At 39.6% G+C, this 27,047-nt stretch overlaps 1 protein-coding gene across 1 annotated transcript in view; it reads right to left on the bottom strand.

The window, feature by feature from the left end:
* The window catches only part of arhgap15 (Rho GTPase activating protein 15), a 776,478-nt gene that overhangs the window by 575,304 nt on the left and 174,127 nt on the right, over positions 1 to 27,047 (bottom strand). Inside the window, exon 6 of the mRNA XM_078552497.1 lies at positions 5,070 to 5,157. Within this exon, the coding sequence (XP_078408623.1) occupies positions 5,070 to 5,157 (88 nt within the window). The remainder of the gene's footprint in view (positions 1 to 5,069; positions 5,158 to 27,047) is intronic.

The following is a 27,047-nucleotide window of genomic DNA, read 5'->3' as shown; positions in this document are numbered from 1 at the left end:
CAGTACTTAGGCTCTTTTTACTGTGTTTTAGTAAACACTAGAAGAGCCTAAGTGATTGAGTAAATTCCACTTATCACATAAATTAAGGTTTACTGTCTAATTTGTTTATATGTCTCTGTTATAGCTTTCTCTTTGCTGTCACTGAAGCTTGGACTGATTAGTTAAATTATACTCAGTGTAAGGTAAACTTCATTTGAATACATATTCAAATTCTGTCTTCTGACATTACTAACAGGAAATAATGCTCCACATCACAGTGCTGGTCCAGTATTGCAGTTAATTTTAATTCACATCATTTGTTTTTGACAACATTTTAGTGATGATGACTTTTTGTTGACCCTGACAGTTCCTGTTAACTTTTTCAAAATACAATGCGCTTTTTGCTATACCAAATCTGGATTTTCTTTTAAAAGAAGCATTTGACCCGAGGCATGATGGCAGTGTAGCAGAAAGAGCACTTGTTTCATAATCTCAGTGTCGCAGGTTTGAGTTCAATGACTGCTTAAGAACCAAATCTGCCAGCCTTTCCACCCCACAAGCTACAAAGTCTGATAAGTCCAATTGCTCTGATTCTACAGGAACTCTGAGATGATCTGTGCCTGAGATCACAGTCATGTACATTCTTTCACAATGGATAGAGCAGAATTTATCCATCTTGCACTTGTCAGTTTTATTGGTTACAGACTTGGAATATGTCAAGTTTGTTATTTTCTTCAAAAAAAATTCTCGATAAACTACCCTGCTCTAAATTCCAATTTGCAGCAATTGAATTGGGTTCAGGGGTTTAAAATGACCTTTACTGTTGCCCACTGGAATTTCAACAAGGTATTAATTCAAACAAGTCAGCCAGGCTCAATCATGATCAAACTTGTCATCTGATTATAAAATAGAGGCTCTCTGTGAAGATGGTCCCATTATACTTGAGGGAAGAAGAAAAAGTTGACAGTGTTTAACTTGTGCCATCACAAGTGTACGTTCCACTGGTCAGTCATGAAGCAGTTTTATTTTCTGAACTCACTAACTTGATTCACTTATTCAGTTAAAAATACAGCTCACCTCTTTGTTTCTTCCATCAGCTCAGAGATTAGGACATGTCAGGGGATAGCCAGGTTGCCAGTAATATCAGAATCTGCACCCACAGAACCAGGGGCAGAATTTTGTGCCCTCCCCTGAGGTGAGACTGTTGGTAAGAAGCATTTAATCGGGCAGGAGGGAACCCCACCACCTTCCTGCCTCCACCCCAATTAAGCCTGTGGCATGAAGGCCCATGGGCAGCCTTACTGCCCCACTGCTAAATGAGGCTCCTAAGTGGGCAACTGATACCCACTTAGGAGCCTCATCCCGCTGCCCCTAGTATTAACTCAATGGTAGGCGGTGGCCTCATTATGCGGGGAGCATGAAAACCTGGCGTGTTTGCTTGCAGGCTCCCAGGATCTCTTGTTCAAAGGCACAAAGTGCCTGATCAAGGGACCTGGCAACAGGAATGTGGGAGGTGCCCACTGAAAGCCACTTCACTGCCCTTGCTGCCAAACCCTTCCCCCACAACCTCCCCCTAGCAACCTCCCTGCCACCCCCCCAATCACTCATGTGCCTGCATCCCGCCTCGATCTGAGGCCTTGGTGGGTGTAGTACCGGTAATAGCCACTGCTCTCCTGGCGACACTGCTGAATGCAGAAGAGCACAAGCCTCTGATTGGTTGGCAGCTCCCGGCAAGTAGGACTTGCGCCCCTGGGCCTTTGGTCCCCAGGGAAGGCCCACCACTGGCCTGTTAAGTCTCTGATTGGCACAAGATGGAGCAGACCTTCCTGAAAAGAGGTGACAAAAGGTCGAATTCTCCAGCCAGCAGACAAGACCCCAGTAGCCTCCACAAGATTCCGCCCTACAAGTGGTATCAGTTTTGTCCTCTCTCTCCAGGACCTGAGGTATTCTGCCATAATGTGCAGTGTCCATTGAATTACTGAGTACTTGGTGAACTTGCAATGACCAGTGCTGAGACAGAAACTTAAATAGCTGTGACTTTGTGGTTTTGAGGCAGGTGTTCTATTGTCAGTGCTGTAGGGCTTCCCTGGGGCAACACTGATGATGGTTAGCAAAACGTTTACAGTCCGCTTATCTTTCATCTTCCTGACCAAATCATCTTGTGTCACACCAAATGGTTATGTGCTTTCTCATTTTGGAAAACTGAAGATGGAATTTCTGAAATATTTAACTTAAACACAATTCTTTGTCCAAGTTTATTTAATTATTGTCAAAATATTTAATGATGTCGAAGCAATGTTTGTAAAGGAAATGTTCTCAAACTTTACATATTCTTTAGCAAATGCCATTTTCCACCCTTAACACGTCAGGTTTAATCTGAATGATGGAAGTGCATTAAATTCTAAAGACCGAATATATGGATTCTGGTTTCTTTCGTGACATTTTCATGTTTCAAAATATGAAATTTTTTTTTGTCATGCTCTGGCTTTATTATTTTTCATTTCATATGGAATGTTCTAAAAATTGATAAAATAGAAGTGACACTCTGAATTAAAATTTGTTTAACAGCATCCCCAGTAGTGCAGCGGCAAAACACGTGTTTCACACATCTGCGGCTATAGTTTTGATCTCATCTTGACACCAATTCTGAGCGGAATGTCGTGCAATCTGCAGTGACTTTCACATGTTTAAGTTGAGAGCAGTTCCCTTGGTCTGTGAATCTCCTATTGTAGCTGTTGTAGTATTCATATCTTCACACTCTTCTCTTGGAGAAGAGTGTGAAGTAGTGGCAGGAGTCACAGGCTAATTAACAGTCTGACTGGCTGTGATGCGAATGTGCCTTCCATGGCAGTAACCAACTTTATAGCAGCCAAAGGGGTGCTACACCTAGATCCTATATGGTAGAAGCATTTTATGGACTCCCAGAATCCTTACGCTGAGGAGCAGCCGCCCATCTGATGCCGGTATCTCTCTGCATGCCCACCCAGAATTGAGAGAGCTGGACCCCCGAGTTTCTACTTGCTGGGACTTCTGAGAACTGTACCTCCTGACAGAAACCTGGAAATGCTGCCACTAAGTCTCACCTCTTCCTATTCTAGTTGTGGTAGCATTACTGATGGGAAATACAAATTATTATTTTCTTCCAAAGTTCCTCAACTTTCGAAAAGGGCGATATTCTATTTTCCGCTGCAATTTTTATTAAATGATAAAGAGCATCTAACAATAGAAATGTCATTGCAATTTACATTTTCACATAAATTCATCTCTCCACGACTGTTAACAGAGGTTTTCAGCCTTCAATGTTTGAATATTCTCATTTTTTCCCACTGAATACCTTTAATAAAGAGCTTTTATATATAGTGGCCTAGAGTTTCCGCAGAAACCAACACAATTTGATAGAAATCAGCCAAACCAAGCTAAAAGATTGAAGAATTTTAATTGCAAAAAGTTGAACATAATTAAGTTTCCATGATTCTAACTCTGGTGTAAAAAACATTGCGCTGGAAAACAACCCCACCCACAAAACTGCCCATGCCCCTAGAATTAATAATCAAGGCAATTTTCTACCAATTGCGTCCATTTGTGATCATTCGAGAAATTAAGCTTTTCAAATCAAATTAAGCTTCTTTTTAACCGCAAGGGCATAAAAATGTAATTTTAATTTTAACATTTTAATGTTTTAAAGTTATTTTCAGTTATTTGAAAACGGTTACTCACAGGTAATGGACTGGGCACTCAAAAAAATGTTTTTTTTTTGGTCAGGAACTATTTTCAGCTGTGTTAATGAAATGACATCAAGCTACCCCTCACAGGGTATTTTTTAAGACGACGTAACATTCCATTATGCTGCCCAATTGCACTGGTTCATGGGTGATTTTACATCTTGATTGCTTAAACGAGTTTGAGCGGAAACTTGGGTCATAATTTCACTTCAGAAAACCAGCGCAATTTAGGTCCAAATTGCCAATTGTGGCCGAAGCGGAAAATCTACTCCCTTGTCATCTCATAATGGATTCTTCAGAAGAATTTACTTATGCAAAGCACAGATCAAAAGCAAAACAAATAATGGCAAAATGTAAACACGTTACTTTTAAAGCACTAATGTGACAGCCATCATCGACACGTGAACGGAATGTGCTAACTAGTTTTCCACATGTATAATAATGCTTCTTTAAAGTTACCAGCTTAACAGATCTGGTTATGCAAATATGGATTTTTCCAAAGGGGATGTTTCATTCCTTCAAAAGATACCCAAAATCCACATTAATAAATATGAATAAAATTTTTAAAAATTATTCTTGGGTGCTTGCTAAATTTTAATAAAGAGTTGTATGCTTGTACTTTTATGGATGTCTCTTCCCTTTGTTTACATTGGTCAAGCCCGTTGGGGAGGACTTCTCTTTTGGCTATTAAGTCCATGCGTAAGGCTAGGAGATACAGATGACATTTCCTGTAGCGCTTAACATTTCAGTTCCTTTGATAGATATCTTGGTCAGTTTGTCAGAATTAATATGGGAGTCGCATGTTACATGCTGCCAAAATGCCTGCATGACAATCAGAGTAATGGATTTTAGTCAACTGCTACATCAAAAGAGTTTATTCATTTTGACTCCTGCACAGAGTACACCTTCCCAGCCCGCACATCACTTCAATAAGGTCTGGCAGGTCCTGCTCACCCTTGAGAGCACTTAGCAGTGGGCTATCATCAAAGGCAGCTCTCTTCTACACACACTGTGTCACTGTCTGCTTTCTGGCCTTGATCCCACACAGAGGTGCGCGCCTTACTTTTCCCTGAGCATCTTTCAGCTGCAAGGTAACAACTGCTGTCAGACAGTCAAAATCCTTGATTTTTTTTTTTTTACCCATGTCTGTCACAGTTAGTTATTAATGCCGACTGCATGGAAAAGAAAATTGGTGGTCTTGTGTCTTCCTTAAGGCTTGCTTTTATTCACCACTGCGGTTATTCGTATCCCACCTTCAAACCGACTAGCAGACAGCATGAGACATTTAGCTGCAGATCAAAGGCTGCACGTCAAGTGCAGGTCTCCCTTTAACAAAATGTCACAACAGATATCTTTAGAAGAGCTTACCAAACTGGCTAAAGTTTGTTGTTTGCGTTCTTTGTAGAATTCAATTTTGTTTCCCTCGAGGCAAACCCAAGAACTGGTCCAGTTTTTCCTGAAAAAGAAGTGAGATTTTGATGCCCTCAGTCCAAATATAGCAGCAGTGCAGAGTATTCATGACCATCAATCTCAGCGCAATGCCCCATCAGTGAATCTGTTACTAATTAGTTTCACAATAAGTGTGTTGTTAAATTTGGAGCCAGATAAGTTTATCCTTGTATTCAATTTGATTTTCTTCTGCTACACCTAGAGCACAAAATAAATTGTGCAACAATGTGGATGCTGAAACCTCCTCCCCTAAAGTTTAGGGTTAGGGCTCAGATTAGAAATTAGCAGAAATTCAGAACCAACATACCATCATTATGGGAAAAAAAAATGCTTTCATCTCATTTTTATGATCTTCATCATTCCCTACTGACTTCCAGGAAGCACTTTAGAGCTACAAAAACTTGTCATAGAGTCTTTGCTTTGAAATTCTGCTACTTTTGAAAGAGAGCAGCTCCATTAATTTCACTCTAGTGTTAGAAACTTCCTTCATTATGTTTAACTAGACATAACTCACAGATAATGTGCTTTTAACATTGTCAATCCTGTTGCCAAAGGGGCCATTAGTTATACAAGATTCTTCTACAAGGATACACTTGAAGATGTTGAAATTGCCATGAAAACATGCTTTACATCAAAAACTGATCTTTGAATCTACTGGCTGGAAACCCCTAGTTGAATACTTTTTTTTAAAAAAAGGAGAAAAAAAGCTGCATTCCAGTGACTTGAACTCACAGCCAAAGATTCCAAGTAATTTGCATCACTGTATCTTCCATATTCCAACACCACTACCTTTCTGCAAAAAAAACCCTATCAAAGACAATGACCTCAGGGGAATATGAATGGACCACATCTCTTATCTCATTAGCACAGCATCCAGACATTCAACTGCGTGGAGACAACCCATTAGCAATAATCACTAGGACAATGAGACCCTGGCTGAGAGAGGGATTTCCAGACATAATCGAATCAAGTTACAATTGGAATGCAACAGAAAATGCTGGAAAAACTCAGCAAGTCTGGCAGCATCTGTGGAGAGAGAAACAGAGTTCATGTTTCTTCTTCATAACCAAAGAGAAGTATACAATTGGAGTAAACAGGCCATGACCTTATTTGGATCCCTGGGCAGTTGAACAGAAAAGGGCACTTGATAAGCCAACCCTTGTGTGTTTTAAGCACCTACTTTCTTTGCAGAAGGACAAGCAGCTGGGATGCTGAAGGAACAAGACCCAGAGTGGGTTCCTTCCTCTCTCTTTCCACCCAGCTAACAAGCTTTTGAACGCTGTCTACTGATCATGACTAACCCAGGTGCCGCAGACAGAGCTTTCTGAGAAGGATTCAACCCAGCACTACTGTCTTCAGAGAAACAGATAAATCGTCCGTCTGAATCTTTAAATCACCTCGACACTGGAAGCACCAGGACCACTGAGTGAAAGCAGCAGGACCACCAAATTCAGCCTGAAGCCAGCCAAGTCACCAACATCCAAGAAATGAATACCCCCTTTAATCTTACTAATTTGCTTCATTTATACTTCCCTACTTTAATCTCTTTGTGTGTGTGCGTGTGTGTGAATTTCAAGCCTGTGTACATGTGAAAGTCGGAGCATATTCTATTATTTTACTCAGGGGTAAGTACAATAAAAGCAATCTCCTTTTCTTTGTTAAAATTCAAGAAGTCTTTTCAGATTGTGTCTTTTCTGAAATACAGCGTATAAACAGTTAAACACTTACTGAATGGGCAAGTATACCCGTTTTAACAAAAAAACTGTCGCGGTCAAACAAGGAAAGGGAAAAGAAGGGAGCCATTCGACCTTTCCTCATCTGATCAAAACAAAATTAATTTCCACAAATGTTTCCCTCCCCTTGCTTGAAAGTGCTGATTCAGGCTGGGATGTGGTTACATGGATGCCGACTAAATTTCAGTACTTTGCTCAAATTGTCATTCTTCATCTCTGAGCTTAGACAGCGAATATTGGAAGGCTATTTGACTGTGACTGTGTCACAGGCAAACCAATCCTCTCCAGCAGTCACCATTCTGTAATGATTGGGAGAGAGAGCGTCAATTATATTTTTGCATTCCGTCATTGCCCATGGATACTGAGGCTCCTGGTATTGCCCCAATTGAAGTCAGCTAACTCAACACCGATGAGGAATGAAATCTGAGACCTTCCTAGAAAGGCTTGCCCAATTCCAAATTATAGAGTGTGTTTCTCAACTGAACCAAGTGGATGAAGGCATTTCAGATAAAATTTCCTCTTTCTGTTCCTTCATATAATAATAAGTTGCTTTCATGTGGAAGAATTATAAGAGTGATGCAGCTACATGGCAGTTCCAATGCTATCCTGCTAAAATTAGCACCAGGCCTGACAGGCCTACTGGTGAAATAAAAAGAAAGAACAATAAATAGAGGTCATGTCATATCTGGGCCTATTCCGTAGCTCTAGGTTAGACATAAGGCAGATACACATTGCAAAGCAGGTCCTCTATCCATGAAATATGATGAGTTTGAGAAGAGGATCTTACACCATCTAAAAAAATGTACATCTTTTTAAAAGTACATTAAAGTGTAGTCATAATAATAGACTGCATCAATAGCAGAAATCCATCTTGTACAGCAAATGATGAGAGAAAAAAGATAATGTACTGCATCTCCCAGGCAGTTATTGATTATGATTAATTTAAAACTTTATTTATTGCTTCCTTAGCAAATAAAAAATTGCCACATCTTGCATCAGAACATATCATTGTGATAAATATTTTAATAGCTTTCTCATTTTAGACTTTTGTGAACAAACACATATAAGACCTTGATCACCATTTTAGGAGGGAACAAGATGGATTATGCCCTATGCATGCTCTTCTCTTCCCAGTTTTAGATAAAGAAATGTCCCAAAGGTGAGGCCAATTTTAATTTGCCCAAATCAGCATTAAGAAGGAATTAAATGACTCAAAATAGCGTCAGGAGATTTACCGACACCCGAACTGATTATCCTTCTGAGACTGTTTTGAAAGAAGCAGACCACTAGGCCTGTTTCATGTAGTGAGCTTTCCTTAGCATGAAAATTGGAGTTCCAGCATGTGCGTAGGGCCCTGGCTGACATACTTGGGGACATCATGACAGCCCATGTGGCATGGACGCTGACTGGTTTTACTACAGCAGAACAGCAGCCAAAAATGGTCAATTTGAAATTAATTCTGTGAGGCCTGAAGGAGCAGGAATGCTCTCGTGAGAGGTCTACTTAGCTTGAAATATTAATTTTGTTTCTCTTCACAATTCTGCCTGGTCTGCTGAGCATTTCCAGCACTTTTTCTTTTTAATTCAGATTTCCCCAACTTCAGTTTTTTACTTTCATATCAGTGACACAAATATAGATGCCACAAATCTCTGCAGCGACTTGTAAATACATGACAGGATGCATTTGTTAGGTGTATATTAGTAACAATACCTATTAATATCAATCCTTATAGATAAGGTGCTTAAGTGACATTGTTAACCATTTTAAATCTACAGCAGCAGAAAACAAGTTTTCTTGTGTGACATGTTCTCAAATAGCCACCAGATGGTAGCAAAATCAGGTTGCAGCACTTATCAAATGGGGATACAAGAAAAATACCAAATGGTAATTTTATTATTTTTTAAAAGCCCATTTTATTGTATAGCCAGTAATGTCTGTATAATGAGGATACACAGAATGTGAACTCCTCCAGGATTTCAGTCTACTGATTGTACAGAAGAGATTTATGAACGGAGCTGCTGAGAATCAAATGGAAGCAAAGGTCTCCCTGTGGTGTGAGCCAGGTTGAATTTATTACATTTGTCTTACTCTTCCTGCCTCTTCCTGTTAACACATGAATCTATTCTGAAACAGCTAGATCAAAGTAATCATCATGGAAACTGAAAGCCAGACTGTAGTACAGATGAAAGGCTAGCGACCATTTTTAAAAAAACACAATTTCAAATGCCTTCAGGTGTAACAAATGCAGCTCCTGACAGAAATTGCTGGTATTGATCCTTCTTTTAGCACAATGAAGTTTTGATAAACCAGGAAAAACTGAAGTTTACTGAGAAATACAATGCTTTACCAGTGCAACTAGATTATGTTTGGATCTGCAATTCCAATGAATGGAAATGAAGAGTGTATTTTTTTGAATACATCTCTCGATCAAAGAGTGCAAACTATTCGATTTATCCTTGTTTAACTTGTGGTTAATATCTTAACGTAGCTGTTGAATGCTTTTGGTTATTTTCAGGTTGAGATTACAGCTGACTTGAATTTGAGATACAAATGCTTAAAGTTTTTCCCAATAATGAAGTGCTCATTTTTAGTTCTAATAGACACATTATTTAAATGTTACTGGCTTTATTGAGTTAATTTTTCATTCTATTTACATGAAAATGAGATCATTGCTGCATAGTTGGAACAATACATTTGAATTTATACATGGTTTGGAATTTTGCACATTATTAATAAAGTTACTGCGCCTTTGAAATGAGTTTGAATTTTTTTATGCACTCTGTCATAATGTGTTGGCTGATTACTAAAACCAACCAATAAATAAAATGAAAAAAGATACCGCAGCTACTAGAATGTATTCATCAGTCATCATAAAAGTTAATTTGACCTCGGGCTTTATATGACACTGTGGTGTACATAGATAGCTTTATACTTCCACTTCTGAATTTTCCAAATACCAAAATAAACCAGTCGATAACTTTTATGTGCAATATTTTCTACTGATTTAAAATGATATTTATTTTAATACAAGCCAACAAAAGTTAAATTAAAATGAGAGATTTAAAAACGAATGCATACACAAACAGACACACTCAACCCGCACAGTAAAAAAAGGAATCTGTTGTCTTGACTTTAAAATGTACTAACAATGATAAAACAATGGATAAAATACGCTCGGGGAAAATCTGCCTGATAAACCACCTCCAGGAGGGTTAAGTTTGGAATTAGCATCCACTTGTGTTTTGAAATGTTTGTCTAAATTGAGAAAGAAAGCAAAAGTTAAGTTTGCACCAACATTAAAAAGAAGACAGATATGTCAAGCTAAATGACAGCTAAATGATGCTGAACATGGGTTTTAAAGCTTGCCTCTTGATGGAAGCGGGAAAGATTGAAGGAAGCAATAAGTTCCACAGTTTTAAGGTCCAGGAAAGGAATGAGTTTGAGTAGAAGACTGTGCAATGAATCTTAATTTTAATGCAGAGAGAGGATAAGTGTGTAGCACCTGCTGGTTCATGAATTAACTGGAGAACAGATATTGGATTTGTATGCAAATCCCAATGAGTCCAACATCATGAAAGTAGAATCAATATTCATTGGAACAGACTGCAACATTTAAAAGCAGTTCCGTGATACTGTTTACAAATGTTGCAGTCTGTTCCTTAGGCACAAAAATTTACAACTACAGAATATATTTTACAGACCTACAAAAAGGTGATAGGTATTTAATTTCCTACACAAATGTATATATATATATATGTGATATCTTGTATGGAATAAAACAATCATTCATGAAAGCAATTATAATTTATAACTGTTTTGACGAGCTTGTTTACAGTTATCCAGCCTTCAACTAGCTTGGAGATCACCACAGCATAAAATTATTAACTCTCTTTATGTGGGATCCCAATCAAGAAAATCACTCTGGACACAACTTTTAAAATGTAGGCAAAACAAAGCTTGAAGGGGGCACACGACATTGGTCCAGATTTTGCGTTGATAATGACGGTGAGGCTAACAGCATTCACTGTTAATAAGGAGTAAATCGGATAGGAACGTCCAGCAACTGCAGGTGCATGAATAAACATGAAAATATTTGCTAACAATGATACACTGCTCCTCCATAGGTTGTGCTGTAACAGACCTCGCTGATTGATTTGGAACTGATATCAATGTAATAGTATGAACTTACTTATTGTTCCCCATAAAATGTGACAGAAAATGCTTGTGTATTCAGGATTCAGTGAATTTTTAACAACATGCTAGTAATAAGTATTTCCAAATAATCCCTCTGGCCCTGAAAATTTAATTTCACAAATATGGAGTCACATTCCTTTGGAACTTTATTTTTGTTGGAGATTAAGGCCTGAATTTTTCCCACGTCGGGCGTGATCAGCTCCGCACCGCCATTTTACGCGGGCGAGCCAATTAAGGCCCACCCAGCATAATACACGAGCGGCAGCACTGAGCGCTACCTGTGCTGGGGGGGGTGGGGGGGGGGGGAGGGAGAGTGGGGTCCAGCACTCTTTCGTACGCATGCGCTTGAAAGAGCGCTTCAATCTCCCTGAGGCACGAAGCTGCCTCAGGGAGATTGAAGCGCTATTGAAAAAAATAAATAAATGCAATAAAAATTTAATGAGACATGTCCCCTCATGTGACTCTGTCACATGAGATGGGCCATGTTTTTATTTTTTTAGAAAAAGTTTTTATTTAATTTATAAAAGTTTTAGGAAACCTCATCCCGCTTGTGGATGAGGTTTCCTAAAAAACGTAAAGGCCGCTTGGCTTTTTCAGCTGCCTGCTAACTGTAAGGTTGGACCGGCAGCGTCAGCTTGAAATTAATTACTTCATTAATGGCCTTAATAGGCCTTTCAATTATCAGCAGGCTTGCAGCCAACTCCAGTGCGCCCCCCCACTGAACAAAACATCGTGAGACAGCGCGATGATGTCGGGACGCACGCCCGACGTCATTGTGCGTCATTTTATGTTCCGGCGTGTCAGGCCCACCCCTGAAAGCTGAATATAAAATCCTGGCCCAAGTTTTTTTTGTCTGTCTCTTTTCTCTCTCTTCATTAATTCCATCTTTTTTTTGCCAATCTTTATTTCAGTATTACTGATAAAAGACATTTTGTCGATGCTTTTCATCTTGTACTCATCAGGACAATCGCAAGAATACTAATGTCAGGGGAAGCAACAACTTAATACTGCGCGAGAAGAGAGTGCTGATTGGCTGGCAAGTGGACACTGATTGGTAGAGGCATTACCATGGAGAAAGCACCAGTTAATGATGACTGACAGTTAACTGCCAAGCATTGTTTGAAATTTTAAACCCGGCAGCTTGACTCAGATTGGCCAAGGCATTGCTCTGAGGAATGAACCAGCGAATGGCTAACACTTATTTTGTTTACCTGAAATAGGCACAATGTGTGTACATGTTCTTTCCGTCTGCAAAGAACAGGGCCCTGTATATTAATATATGTAGCTTCTGTCAGGAAACTATCATATTTTTCCTAATATTATTCTGGGATATTTAAAGCAGGGTTATGTTTGTGTGTGTGCATGGTTCTGTGTGTGTGGCTAATTTAATTTAACTAGAGACTATTAGACTGCAAGGTTTAAATTATTAAAGAAGTGATGTGTAAAACAGATGATTGAAATGGAGATGAGTAAAGCTAGGGTGAAGTCTCAGCAGAGACGGTGTGAATGAAATTTGCATTTTTAGATAAGTGGAGAAGTGTTGATTTTCAAATGGACATGTAAGATTTTTACAACTGGCAGGATAAGTAAGGCAAAGTGATTATGATTATTTTTCCCAAAAGTACTGGCCATAATGTTAACATGAAAGATTTTTTATATTCTGGGGAAAGTAACTTCTAAAGACAAGTGGAAACAATGGGATTTACAAATCAAATGGGATAAAATGTATTTCAAGAAGGATGGAAGTCTGTGTGAGATGTGGCCATGTGAGATCTTGAAAGGTGACTGTATGAAACAGACTTGGGGAAAAAGCCTCTAGCCACCCTGAAGAAGTTGCTGTTCCAGTAACCAAAGCTGTGTTAAAAGCCTTTGGAAGTCCATTGTCCAGTGGGTGCTTGTGATAAAATTGCTGGATGACTTTATAAATTTGGAATCTATTTGGACTGTTGCCTTAAAGGGGGTGTGTAGTCAGGAGTCTGGTTAAGTAGGAATTTTGGGAACTGTTATAACTGTGTAACTATACTCTTGTGTGCATATTTAAGATTTTTCTTCTTTTGTTAATAAATGTTTCAATTTAATCTTTAAAATCGCTAAAGGTAGTAGTAGACTCATTACTTCTGGCTTCAGTGCACAAAACTTCTCATCATAAATACAAATTGCAAAATCATTGTGACAGCATGGCCAAGTTTCCCTTGTGGGTTTGGTCAGCCTGGCAAATACCACCTGCCATATCAAAACACTTCCAGTACATGCAAATGCACCACACTACGAGCCCAACTGACAATCTTAAATTGGTTGCCAGTGTAATGTTTAACACACTGAGGATTATCTAGCAAATGTTGTCCAATTGCGGAATCGCATCTAATGTTGGACACTGTGTTTTGAGTTTTACAAGCACGGGCTTGTTGGGTACTGTCTGTACCTTGTGAACAGCGGAAGGCATATACTGTTTGATACGATCTGCCGGTCTTTGGGATATACGGCCTACACGGCCTAGCATCACACTGGCAAGGAAATTAATATACCACATTACTCATTTGTGTGATAGGCAGAACGTCTTTTTAGCTTGATGGCAGCATCCTGTTAGTGGCAAATGCCACACATGTTGCTACTACATTGTAGCAGCGGGAAACAGCTAACTTCACCTGTTGTTCAAATTTTTGAGATATCTTGCCCTTCCAGGGCAATCAGAGGTAGACTGGGCACGTGCAGGGCCGAAAGTGACAGCCTTAGGACCATTCATGAGTTTGTGCAATATATAGTGCAAAATGATTTGATCAGGGTAGCCGCAGGATGTCTTTGATGCGCCCTATTTCAGCATCAAACTTGCATGGTAAGCAAATGGCTTGGGCCCTATTTATCCAATTGAAGATAAGGCCAAACCTATAGTGCATGGAACTGTAAGAATCCCAACACATGTATTGGCCAGTGAAGGTAGGCTTGCAGTAGACCATGGCAGATTTCTCAACTAGTATGTCAAGGAGAGGGAGTTCATTTTAACTGCTCCATTTCAAAGGTGAATTTGAGGGCAGGATGAAGCCCATTAAGATATGCAAGGAAATTATTACACGCTGCTACGGATTTAAATATAACAACTATACCATCCACATATCTGAAATGTGCAAGTGGTAGAAGGTTAGGTGCCATTCCATCAAAGGCACGCTTCTCATGGAACCCAAGAGATGTTTGCGAGAGCTGGGCCTAAAGGTGATCCCACGGCAACACCATCTATTTGGGCATACATGGTGTAGTTAAAGCTGACCTCCACTGTGTGAGTTGCCGAGTTCATAAGCTCACTGAATACTGATTCAAGCAAATGTGGTGGGTCTAGGTTGCCATGATATAGTGCTGCAATGCAAATATCTATGGCTTCCTTCACTGGAGCATTGGTGAATAGGCTAGCAATGTCAAATGAGCACGCGGACACAGCATTGCTATCGATATGCAAGTCCTGTATGGTCTTCGCAAATGTGAAAGAGTCCTTCACACTGTATCTGGAAAACTTGTTCAAAACTGGTTGTAGCAACTTGCCCAACCATTTGTCCAATTCATGCTGTGCAGAACCGGTCATAGACAAAATAAGGCACACAATTCTTTACATGATTTAAGGGAAGTCCTCTGACACAGTGGCTAGTTTCCCTGCCTCTGAGCTAGAAGCTCTAGATTCAAGTCCCACTCTAGACTTAGGGAGATGGTGGGGTAGAGGTCATGCCACTGGACTAGTAATCCAGAGTCCCAGACTAATGATCCAGGGGCCTGGGTTCAAGTCCCATCGTGGCAGCTGGTGGAATTTGAATTCAACAAATAAACCTGGAATTGAAAGCTAGTCTCTCGTATTGCGACCATGAAGCTATCATCGATAATTTCAAAAACCCACCTGGTTCACTAACATCCTTTAGGGAAGGAAATCTGCCATCCTTATCTGACCTGGCCTACATGTGACTCCAGACACACAGCAATCTGGTTGACTCTTAACTGCACTCTGAAATGGCCTAGCAAGCTGATTGGTGCAAGGGCAATTAGGGATGGGCAACAAATGCTGGCCTTACCAACAACACCCACATCACATGAAAGAATAAAGAAAAAAAAAGACTTGATGGCCAAGCAAGGTGCATTCATAATGTGGCCAAACAGGTTGAGTATCAACTTGCAAATCCTTCCACCACATGCCGAAAGTAGGTGGTAGAAGTGGGTGAGATTCCTAGTCAGCCATGTACTGGAAAGAATGTTGGAGCCTCTACCATCACCATCCATAGCTTCAGGCTACAACATGCATATAAAATTGCCTGTTGCCACAACAACTCAGACACTGATTGAACTATAATGCACCACATAATCTAAGTCTACTTAAACTTCCTGATTCATTTTCCTGGTTTAGGCTATTTGGGGGAAATATTCCCAAGCAATGGGAGTTGGGTTTGGGTGGGTGCAGGGAATTAAATCCCCTAAAAGTGACACTGTCAGGAGCCTGACATCAACCCTCTATCTTCCAGCTTTCACATGGTGAGCTTGAAGGCGAGAGAGGAAACCCCATGCAGCTGTTGTGGAAGGTATTTAAATATTGTAATAAGAAACTAAGTTCTGTTTTAACCAAGAGTTCCACATTTAACAGGTAGTGGATCTATTTCCCAGGCTGTGTGGAACCCCAGGTGAGTGCACAATGGGAATGCTACTTCACTGAAACTCACAGACTGGGAAGCCTACGATCAGTGAAAATGAAGAACTCCAGCCGTGGCTGAGTGAGAAGCTACTGCTTACAGGACTTCTTCTCAAAGAATGCTTTCACTGCTTGACAAATGATTGCTCAATCATTGAGCATGTTCAGTACAGAAATCAATAGATAACTGGATACTAATGACATCAAGGGATGTGGGGATAGCATGGACAAAGGCTATCATCAGCCATGAACTAATTGAATGGCAGAGCAGGCTTGAGGGGCCGAATGGCCTACTCCTGCTCCTATGTTCTGATGTTCCTAGATCTCTCGACGTGCGTGAGCACCAGTGCCTTAGCAGGCTTAGGTATTCGTGGCAGGTCTTTGCTAACATCTGCAACTTCCTGTCACTAGACAGCCTTCCCAGTTGGCCAGGTGTGCACAAATTTCCAGTGGTCACTGAAGGGCCATCCCCCAGGGTCTCTGTCTCTCCCTGAGATTCTGTATTCTCTTCTGCGGCAAGGTGAGAACGGTGAGAGATGTGAGTGTAAGCAATGATTTGCGTGGGTAACAGGCCAGGACAACATTTGTGGAAGGTGTCTGTGAGATATGGAAGTCAGAGGGCAATTGAATGAGGTTGAGGGTGAGTGTAAGCTAACTGTTCAGTTGGGGATGTGAGGTGCCTGGAAAGAATGGAATGAGTGGAGTCGCAATATGCATTGTTCTGATAAGTGCTGTGCAGGAGACTGTTGGAAACATCAGAGTGTGGGGATTAACACCTGAAAGTCATAGAAATATTACAGCACAGGAAGAAGCCATTCAACCCATTGGGTCCACATTGGCTCTCTGTAAAGCAACCTGATCAGTCCCACTCCCTCACTTTATCCCTGAATCCCTGCAACTTTATTTTCCTCATGTGTCTATCCAATTTCATTTTGAATTAAAGCAAAATTAAAGCTCTGAAGAAGAGTCATATGGACTCAAAACATTAGCTCTGTTAGTCTCTCCAGGTGTTGTCAGACCTGCTGAGTTTTCCAACATTTTCTGTTTTTATTCCATTTTAAATTAATTGATTGTCTTTGCTTCTAGCACCCTCATTTGTAGCAAGTTCCAACTCATTACTCCTCACTGCATAAAGAAGTTCTTCCTCACATCCCTGCTGCATATCTTTCCCAATACCTTAAATTTTTGTCCCCTTGAACAATCAGTTAGTGGGAAGGGCTTTTCTTTGTCTATCTTATCTAAACTTGCCATAATTATGGACACCCTCAGCTTCCTTTGCTCCAAGGAGGACAACACCAGTTTCTCCAACCTAAACTCCCTCTTCCCTGGGATCATGCTGGTAAAGCCCCCCTGCAATCCCTCAAGGACCTTCATATCCTTCCTAAAGTGTGGTGACCAGAGCTGGACAGAATGCACTAGCGGTGGCCTAACCAGAACTTTATAAAGGTTCAGCATAACTTCTCTGCTTTTGTACTCAATACCATTTTTATGAAGCTCAAGATTAAATATACTTTGTTAACCATACTCTCAATATGCCCTGCCACCTTCAAAGAACTATGCAGATGAACCCCCATGCCTCTCTGTCCCAGCACACTATAGAACTGTGCCATATTGCCTCTCCCTATTCCTCCTGCAAAAATGCATCACCTCACATTTTTCTGTGTTAAATCCGATCTGCCACTTATCTGCTTTACCTCCCAACCTATCTGCCTTGTTGCTGTCAATGGGAATCATCCTCATTGATTGCCATACCTCCGAGTTTGGTATCATTGGCAAATTATGACATTTTATTCTATATTCTAATGACCAATTCACTTACATATACCAAAGAAAGCAGTGGTTCTAGCACTGACCCTTGGTGTCAGACTACCATCCTTTAGTTTTAAAAAACAATCCCTTATCATGATTTGCTGTTTTCTGTCCTGAGACCAATTTTTTATCCAAGCTGACACTGACAATTCTACTCCATGAGCCCCAATTTTGTATTTTATGTGGTACTTTGTCAAGAGCATTCTTAAAATCCATGCAACAGCATCCATTGCATTCCCTTCATCGAACTCCTTTGTTACTTCATCAAACATTCAATTAGATTAGTCGAACACAACCTGCCTTTAAAAATCCATGCTGGTTATCCTGAATTATCTCAAACCTCTCCAAGGGCCTGTTGGTCTTTTTCCTGATTTTTTTTCCCCCTCAAACTTTACCCACCACTGAAGTTAAACTCTCTGGCCAGTAGTTACTAGGAATGTCCTGACACCATTTCTTAAGTACAGGTATAACATTTGCCATTTCCAATCCTCTGGCACCTCTCCTATACATAGAGAAGATTGGTAGATTATGGCAAACCCTTCCGCTCTCTCCATTCCCACTTCCCTTAGCAAACTGGGGTGCAAGCCAACTGGACCAGGTGACTTATCTATTCAAAGCACTGCTTGCCTTTCCAGTATCTGCCTATTAACTTTCACCCCATCCATTATCTCTACTACCTCCACTTCTACCAATAATTTCTCAGCATTCTTTTCCTGAGTAAACACTGATACAAAGTATTCATAAAGTATTCAGCCTTACCCTGCACCCCCTTCTTTGTCCCTAATAGGCCCCAACATGCCTCTTACTGCTCAAATATTTACATGTTGGTTGAAGATTTTTGGGTTACCTTTTATGTTAGCTACTGTTCTATTCGCATTTTGTTGTCTCTTTTTCAGTCTTATTTTCATTTTTACTTCCCCTCTCAACTAATTGTGTTTAGCCTGGTTCTCCCTTGAAGAATTCACCTGATAGCCAATTGGTAGTACAGAATTGAATATTGCTGAAAAAGAGACATGCTGTTGAAGCTTTTCATCTGGCACTCATCAGGACAGATGCACATTTGCTAAATTTAAAGGGACACTGATAGGTTGAGATATTGCCATGGAGAATGCATGAGAGAACTATTGTTCCCACGCTTTTGTTTAATTCAAAAAAGGAGCAATGCCTGGACATGTTACTTTTGCCTGCAGAGGACAGGTATGTGTATGTGTAATTTGAGGTAGACCGAGTGGTGGTGTTAGACCTATTCATGAGCATGTGTAATGCACATCAGCAATGATCTGATCAGTGTAGCTATTATCCCGCAGGATAGCTTTCATGCGCAAATGGCTTGGATCCTATTTTGGATACTGCTTATAAGGCCCATCTTACAGCACTTGGAGCTGTAAGAATCCCAAAACATATACTGGCCAGTGAAGGCAGGCTTGCGGTAAACGGAAGTAGAGAACAAAATGGCGGATTTCTCAACTCGCACATCGAGGAAAGGGAGCTCGTTAAACTGCTCCATTTCAAAAGTGAATTTGAAAGTGTGAATCTGCATCTAATGAAAATGCTGAGTCCTTGAAATTGCTCTTAGCAGATCTAGCGTATACATATTGCAGGAACCCAATGACTTGTCCGATTTTAACATGCAACACACGCATATTGCAGGACATCCAATGACTTGACTGGTTTTTACACGTAACACAAATGTCCAATGGCATTGCAGGGCCTTAAGGCCAACACAGACATACATATTTGCAAGCCGGACAAAGGGACTGGAATAGTCATCCTTAACCAGCCTGACTACATTTACAAAATGCATGCTGTTCTTAATGATGGATCCAAATTTGTATCCATTAGAGCTGCTGCCAAGCATGACTGCACAGCCCTGCGTAAAAGCAAGTTACAAAAAGATTTGTTAGACTTGTGTAATAGTATGAGCTGCTATATGGCAGCTCATACTATTACACAATAGGATTCATCCTCATGGTTCATTACGTCCACGTGGGTATGGGCTGCAAAAATGATGTCCCATTATTCTCTACCTTTATCTATGATTGTTTCTGCACAAAATTAATTGGCCAAATATTGGAATGAGTTGCTACAATCAGTTCTGAGTGAATTGTCCATATACACAGTGAAGTCTTCCTTCACCTTTGTGCAGACTATTTGTGACCTGCATATCAACAATACTTAGCAACACAGTTCAATTCAGTTTTAATGACACTGTGTATGGCCAAATGGATGGTGTTGCCCTGGGATCCCCTCTAGATCCCCTCTAAGTTCTCAGTAACATTTTCGCCAGCTTCCATGAGAAACAGGTTTTCAATGGAATGACCCCTTACCTCCTACCCCTTGCGTATTTCCGAAATGTAGACAATACATTTGCTACATTTGAATCCACAGCTGCATGCAAGACTTTCCTTACACACATTAATCTGCTCCATTCCTTTCTCAAATTCACCTTTGAAATGCAGCAGTGTAATGAGATCCCTTTCCTCAACTTGCTAGTTGAAAAATCGGCCAATGGGTTTTCTACTACTGTCAACCGCAAGCCTATCTTCACTGGTCTATATACCCTTTGGGATTTCTACAGCTCCATGCACTATAAGATTGGCCTTACTGAGACCTTATAAAGGACCTGAGTCATTTGCTCACCTTGTAAGCATGATGCCAAAATAGGGCGCATCAAAACTATCTTGTGGGTGAATAGCTATTCTAATCAAATCATTGCTCGCTGTGCATCACACATGCTGGTGTGATTCCAGGTATATAGACTGTGTGTCCCAAAAACTGGTGGATCATATCAAACAACATGGCTATTGGCTGTTCGCAATAGGAAGAGTACTAACTGTACTCAACCAGCTGTGCTTGCAAAACTCAGAACACAATGTCTAACATTAGATGTGATTCGATGATTGGACATCACTTGCTGAATAATCCTGATTGTGTTAAGAATTACACTAACAAACAACTTAATATTATTAGTCATGCTCGCAATGTGATTTACGTAGGCTTGCTAGAAGTTACATATATTCATATGCAGAGACCCGTCCTCTGCAGGCAAAAGGAACATGTCCAGGACTTGCCCTTTTTTTAAATTAAACGGAAACATGTGGGACAATAGTTCCTTGTTGCATTCTCCATGACCAATCAGAGTCCACTTGCCAACCAATCAGCACCTTTTCATCATGCAGTATAAATTGTTGTTCCTTTGAAATTTGGCATTCTTTTATTGATCCTGATGAATGCAAGATGCAAAGCTCCAAAATCTTGTCTCATTTTTCAGCGATGCTCAAATTCACCCGGCATGTATCATGCACCCTCTTTTTTATTTTATCACATTATCTAACTTCCTCATCATCCAAGCAGCCCTGATTTTAGTTACATTTCCCTCTTGTTGTAATGTACCTAGCACATACCTGAGATATCTCTTCCTTAAAATTCATCCATTATTCTGTTACAGTTTTTCCTGTCAATCTTTGATTCCATTTTACCCTGATTAGATCCCCTCTCATAAAATAAAATCATAAGACGTAGGAGCAGAAGTAGGCCATTCAGCCCATCGAGTCTGCTCTGCCATTCAACGAGATCATGGCTAATCTGATAATCCTCAATTCCACTTTCCTGCCTTTCTCCTGCCCTTACTGATTAAAAATTTGTCAATCTCAGCCTTGAATATACTTAACAACCCAGCCTTTACAGCCCTTTGTGGTAAAGAATTCCACAGATTCATTACCCTCTGAGAGAAGAAATTCCTCCTCATCTCTGCCTTAAATGGGCAACCCCTTACTCTGAGATTATGCCCTCTGGTCCTAGAATCTCCCACAAAGTGAAACAACCTCTCAGCATCTACCCTCTCAAGCTCCCTAAGAATCTTATATGTTTCAATAAGGTAGTTTCTCATTCTTCTAATCTCCAATGAGTACAGGCCCAACCTGCTCAACCTCTCCTCACCCATACCCTTCATACCCAGGATCAATCTCTCATCCAATTGAAGTTAACCGTCTTCCAATTTAGAAGTTTGACTTTTTATTGTTCCTAGCTCTTCTCCGTTACTAATCTAAACCTTATGATACAATGATCATTCTTACCAAAATGTTCTCCCAAAGACACCTGGCTCACTTGGCCAACCTCATTCTCCAACATCAGATCCAGCAATGTCTCCTTCCTAATTGCACTGAAAACATACTGGTCAAACCCCAGATTATTAAACTTTCCACCTGGAGAATCTAGTGATCTTCCACAGCTCTGGATCACTGCCTGCACTTGCCAATCCCCTCGGATAAAATGAAAGGAACATTTACGGCTGAAACAAGAACCTGGTCTCTTCATACTTTTTAAACTCAATTCAATGCACAAACAAAGACAATGATGCAAAGGGGGCAAGTTCCTGGAACAAGTGCAACATTTAATATTGTGTTAAGGTGTTAAGTCTGCCCCTTGCCCCATCCAGTGTCAACCTTAAATGACCTGGATTTTAAAAATACAATGCTTGTTAACATTAGGGGAAGGCAGTGCTTTGATCGCAGTGCCATGTTTTTAACTCTTACCTTTACCTCAATAACAAAAGGTGTTTTAATTTCAGAACATCAACAATCCATCATCAAAAATACTTACTACTTGAAAGTCTGTAATACTTAAGACACAAATAAAGCAACAGAGCTGATGTTTTTCTACATGAACAATTATGAAATAGAAGGCACAGAGATTTCAGGAATCTCAGTCACTTTCTTGTTTGATACTCACTGTGTCCAACCCTCCACAGCGGAAGGAACAAGATGCCCGTTGATGCAGTGTCATTGCCCTCCTACTGTGTCACATCTCATTTACATATAATTAAAATTTGGTGTGAGCAATGGCAGGATAAATAGCAAGTTTGCACTACAGTGAGTTTACCATGCAGGTTTGAGAGAAAATAAGATTTGTAAACTTTTAGAAATATATTTACTTAAGCATTGGAATTAGGTTAGCAGCCTTTAAAATGAAAAAGGCATGAACAGCTGTTACTTGTGTGAGCAGAGCTGGTTCCACATTAGCTTGAAAGACAACCTTACTTAACTCCTGATAGTTCTGAAATAGCATCAAAGTGTTAAAATAGAAATGTTGACTTTGAAATAGATAGAAGAATGACTTTAAATTTGTACCACCCCTATGAGGTCAGATTTGTACATTAAAACGATGAGGCAAAACTTCTCACTATTCAAGTTATGGTTTTTCTGAGCTGTTACATTAATGGGGTCTTAGCAATCAATTTGTATCATAATGCTTTGTGCTAATGTTGTGACTGCTTTCTGTGTCATGACTGTCAAGTCTGGCCAACGTTCTTCTTTCTCTGTGGCCTCTTTGATTCTGATTGGAGAATAGTGAAAGTAGAAATTGGCCTGTCATATTTCACAAAGCCTTTCTTCATAATTTTAATTTTCTTCCTAGTATCATTCCATTATTTCTTTATGTAAAATCATGATCTACTATTAACTTCCAGCAAAAAAAAGACAAATGTATATTTTCCTCCAGTCTATTGTGAACTCAACGAAACAAAATTTATCACACATCAAAAGATAAAAATAAAAGCAATATGCTCACATTCATTTTGCTCCTGGAACTTCTGTATACCCTCTTCTCTAAGAGATTTAACATATATCCTATCCCAGTTAGATATACCCACCCCAGGATTAAAAAATCAGGTAAGGCTTGCATCCAAATTGTCTATGATATACCCAGTTCAACTTCCAGGAATGGTTGGCTTTGTTTTTTTTTTGTTCATTTATGGGATGTGGGTGTCACTGGCTAGGCCAGCATTTATTGCCCATCCCTAATTACCCAGGAGTTACAGGATTCACTGTCCAGTCATATTTCAGCTCCCCTCCCATGCTTCGAACATACATCTCCTGATGCACATGACCACAAGTACAAGAAGCAAATTGTGTTTGGCCATCAGAAATGTTGATGAGGGTGGTGCAGTTGATGTTGCATATATCTTTGACAAAATCCCACTTCATAGACGTGTTGCCAAAATTAAAGCCCATGGAATTAAAGAGATAATGGTAGCATGGATAGAAAATTAGCTAAGGGACAGAAAGCAGAAAGTAGTGGTGAACAATTGTTTTTCAGAGTGGAGGGTAGGTACATTGGAATGCACCTAATTGGCAGATGAAATTTAACACAGAAAAGTGTGAAATAATACATTTTTGTAGGAAGAATGAAGAGAAACAATGTCAACTCAATGGTACAATTTTAAAGGGAGTGCAGAAACAGAGAAACCTTAGGGAGTCGATGCACACAAATCTTTGAAGTGGTAGGACAAGATGATAAGGCAACTAAAAACAAAACACATATGGAACGTTTGTCTTTATTCATAGAGGAATAGAAAGCAAAAGCAAGGGGATGTATGCTAACCCTTTATGAAACACTGGTTAGCTCTCGGTTGGAGTACTGTGTTCAATTCTGGGCACCACACTTTGGAAGAATGTCAAATCCTCAGAGTGGATGCAGAAGAGATTTCCTAGAATGGTATCAACAATGAAGAATTTATGCTTGTGGAGATACTGAAGAAGCTGGCATTGTTCTCCTTAGAGTAGAAAAGGAGAAATCATATTCAAAATTATGGATTTTTTTTTGTACAGTAAATAAGGAGAAACTGTTTCCAATGGCAGAGGATCAGTAACCAGAGAAGGCAGATTTAATGTGATTAGCAAAAGAACCAGAGATGACATGAAGGAACTTTTTTAACTAACTACTTTGTTGTGATTTGGAATGCATTTCCTAAAGGGGTGGTGGGCACAGACTGAAAAGAGAATTGGATGAATACTTTAAGGGGAAAAAAATACAGGGTTATGAGGAAAGAGTAGGGGACTGTGACTAATTGGGTAGATCTACCAAGAAGCCAATGCAAACACAATGGACCTAATGGCCTCCTTCTGTGCTATATCATTCCATTATTCTATGATTATATTCTTCAAAGCTGGCTGTCTTTGATCTCAATATTTAAGTTTCCTGTGATGTCTTCACCCATCTCCCCACTTTTCCCATACAGCACAAAAATACCATAGAAAGAATGTTGCAGAAATAGTGCATGGGAATCAATGAGCCAACACATTGATAGATTGTGGAAACCACAAATTTAACTGCATATACAATGGCCAAAACAGCAAAGATTATTTTATCTAGCAAAACTCTTAATTCTGAAATCTGTTTCTTCTCAACCATGGCAGTGAGTTTCTGAGATAGTTTGTGTGTAACATTATTTTAACACATTGGTTTACATTAATTGGGTATAATTAATTACAGTTCAACCCCATACACTTTCAAATAGGTTACTAAGTCCAATTTGCTAAATTATGGATCTAATTCACATCAGATGTGAAATTAGTGTCTTCAATTTAGTTTAGTTCAAACAATCATATGTGATCATTCAATTTTTATGCAGTTCATAAGGAACAAATTATTCTATATCCCCATGGGTTAATAACCTGTAGATTTACAGCATGGTTCATATAAATTTGTATCCTGCACAAATCTGGGGTCATGAGCTGATCTACTTTTATGTGTGCCAAAGGTAATTTTAACAGAGATAAATGCTTATTGAAAAACAATTATTAAATATAAGAAATAACTCAGCAGAAAATACTGTTTTGATAAAACAAAGAAAATAAAAATATTGTAATTATTGCAGATGCAGTTTGTTTAAAATGGACGTCACTATAATGTTCTGGTGACAGTTGCTTCAGATTACTGCCAAACACCAACAAATGCCATTATGTAGTTCTGATTTGCAATTATCAACACCAGAAACATAACTTTCACTGCAACCCATTATGGAGCATTTATGTTCCATAGTAAGTAATTCAAACAGAATCAATCTTTTAAAGGGATAGGGAAGAATCAGTCATGCAGAATTTCTTAATGACTTCTATGAATTCCACAATTTTTGGCAGAGAATTCACATAATGCAAGTGTCCACACTTTGGCGATTATGAAAATAAACTTTGATAATAATTAAGACATATGAAGGGACAGTGGGGGGCTGGGGGGTGGGGGATGAAATGTCTCATCATCAGGAGCGCAAAACAGGCTCAAAGTGCATCAAGTAGCTTGTTTTATATCACGCCCACTTGTGTTTTCAGTTGAAGTCAACAGACTTTCACACCCACTTTGTGCTACTGGTATTGACGAATTTCACTTCCATAGGCTTTGTATTTGGATAATTTGGAGGGATGTACAGCAAAATGCTCTAAGAACACTATACTGGCATGGGAATTGCTGGAATGTTAATGATGAATTCACAACATTGGTCATTATTAGTTCATAAAATAAATCCAGCCATTTGTGGCAAAGGATTGATCAGTCAGGTGTTCTGATATTCCACAAATGGCTAAATTATTTGTGTAGTACATGGTTAGCTTCAAAAAAGTGCAGATGAACCGCCATGAAGCTCACCACTGAAATAAATTGTGTGACATGAAATTGTTAATTTGTAAAAATTGTAAAAATGCTATTAATGTAAATTAATCTATGCTGCAAAAAATCAAGACTAGTAATTTCATGTCACAAGGACATTGTAATTGATGTGATTTATGAGCCTGACAAACTTGAGTGCCCAAAAATGCTACAATGAAAACGTAGAGCCTCATTCTCGCAGGTAGAAAATTGTCCTCAAAGGTTTATTTTGAAAACTTTTTATCTATCTTGGCTGTACTTTTCTGCCAGTCTTGGCATTCACACTTCTCTAAGTGTTGGAAGACCATCATGTTAAAGATGCAAACTGTTTCACCATTCAGTCTGAATGGTAAGATGAAAAGTCCAGTTCACATTGTTCACCACAAGGTATGCCATTCTAATAATTTCTGAGCCAATATACATTTTGTTTTCTTAGCAGACATTACTGGCTATTTTGGCATGAACTGAGAAAGGGAAGATCACAGGCAGGAAAATAGAAGGCAGTGAAGAATCAAACTAAGACAAAGTAGAACCCATTAGCTTATTCTGACCACTTCATCAACTGAACAATTAAGCACGGTTAGATTATTGATTTCACAGAATCACAGAATTGTTATGGTGCAGAAGAAGGATATTCGGCCCATAATGGCTGCACTAGATCTCTAAATGAATATTATGACTTAGTGCCATTCTCCTGCCTTTTCCCCGTACCCTTGCACATTGTTTCTGTTCAAATGATTATCTAATACCCTCTTGAATGCCTCAACCGAACCTACCTCCACCACACTTCCACGCAGTGCATTCCAGACTGGAACCACTCGCTGTGTGAAAAAGGTTTTTCTTACATCACATTTGCTTATTTTGCAAATAACTTTAAGTCCATGCCCTCTCATTCTCGATCCTTTTATGAGCAGGAACAGCTTCTCCCTATCTATTCTATCCAGCCCCCTCATGATTTTGAACACCTGTATCAAATCTCCTCTTAGCCTTCTCCTCTCCAAGGAGAACAGTCCCAACTTCTCCAATCAACCTTCATAAATGAAGTTTCTCATCCCTGAAACCATTCTTGTAAACCTCTTTTGC

The sequence above is a fragment of the Cetorhinus maximus genome, chromosome 11, assembly GCF_964194155.1.
Source record: "Cetorhinus maximus chromosome 11, sCetMax3.hap1.1, whole genome shotgun sequence".
Taxonomy (NCBI): domain Eukaryota; kingdom Metazoa; phylum Chordata; class Chondrichthyes; order Lamniformes; family Cetorhinidae; genus Cetorhinus; species Cetorhinus maximus.
Note: the sequence above shows the minus strand (reverse complement) of the source record. Positions and strands in the feature narration are given on the sequence as shown.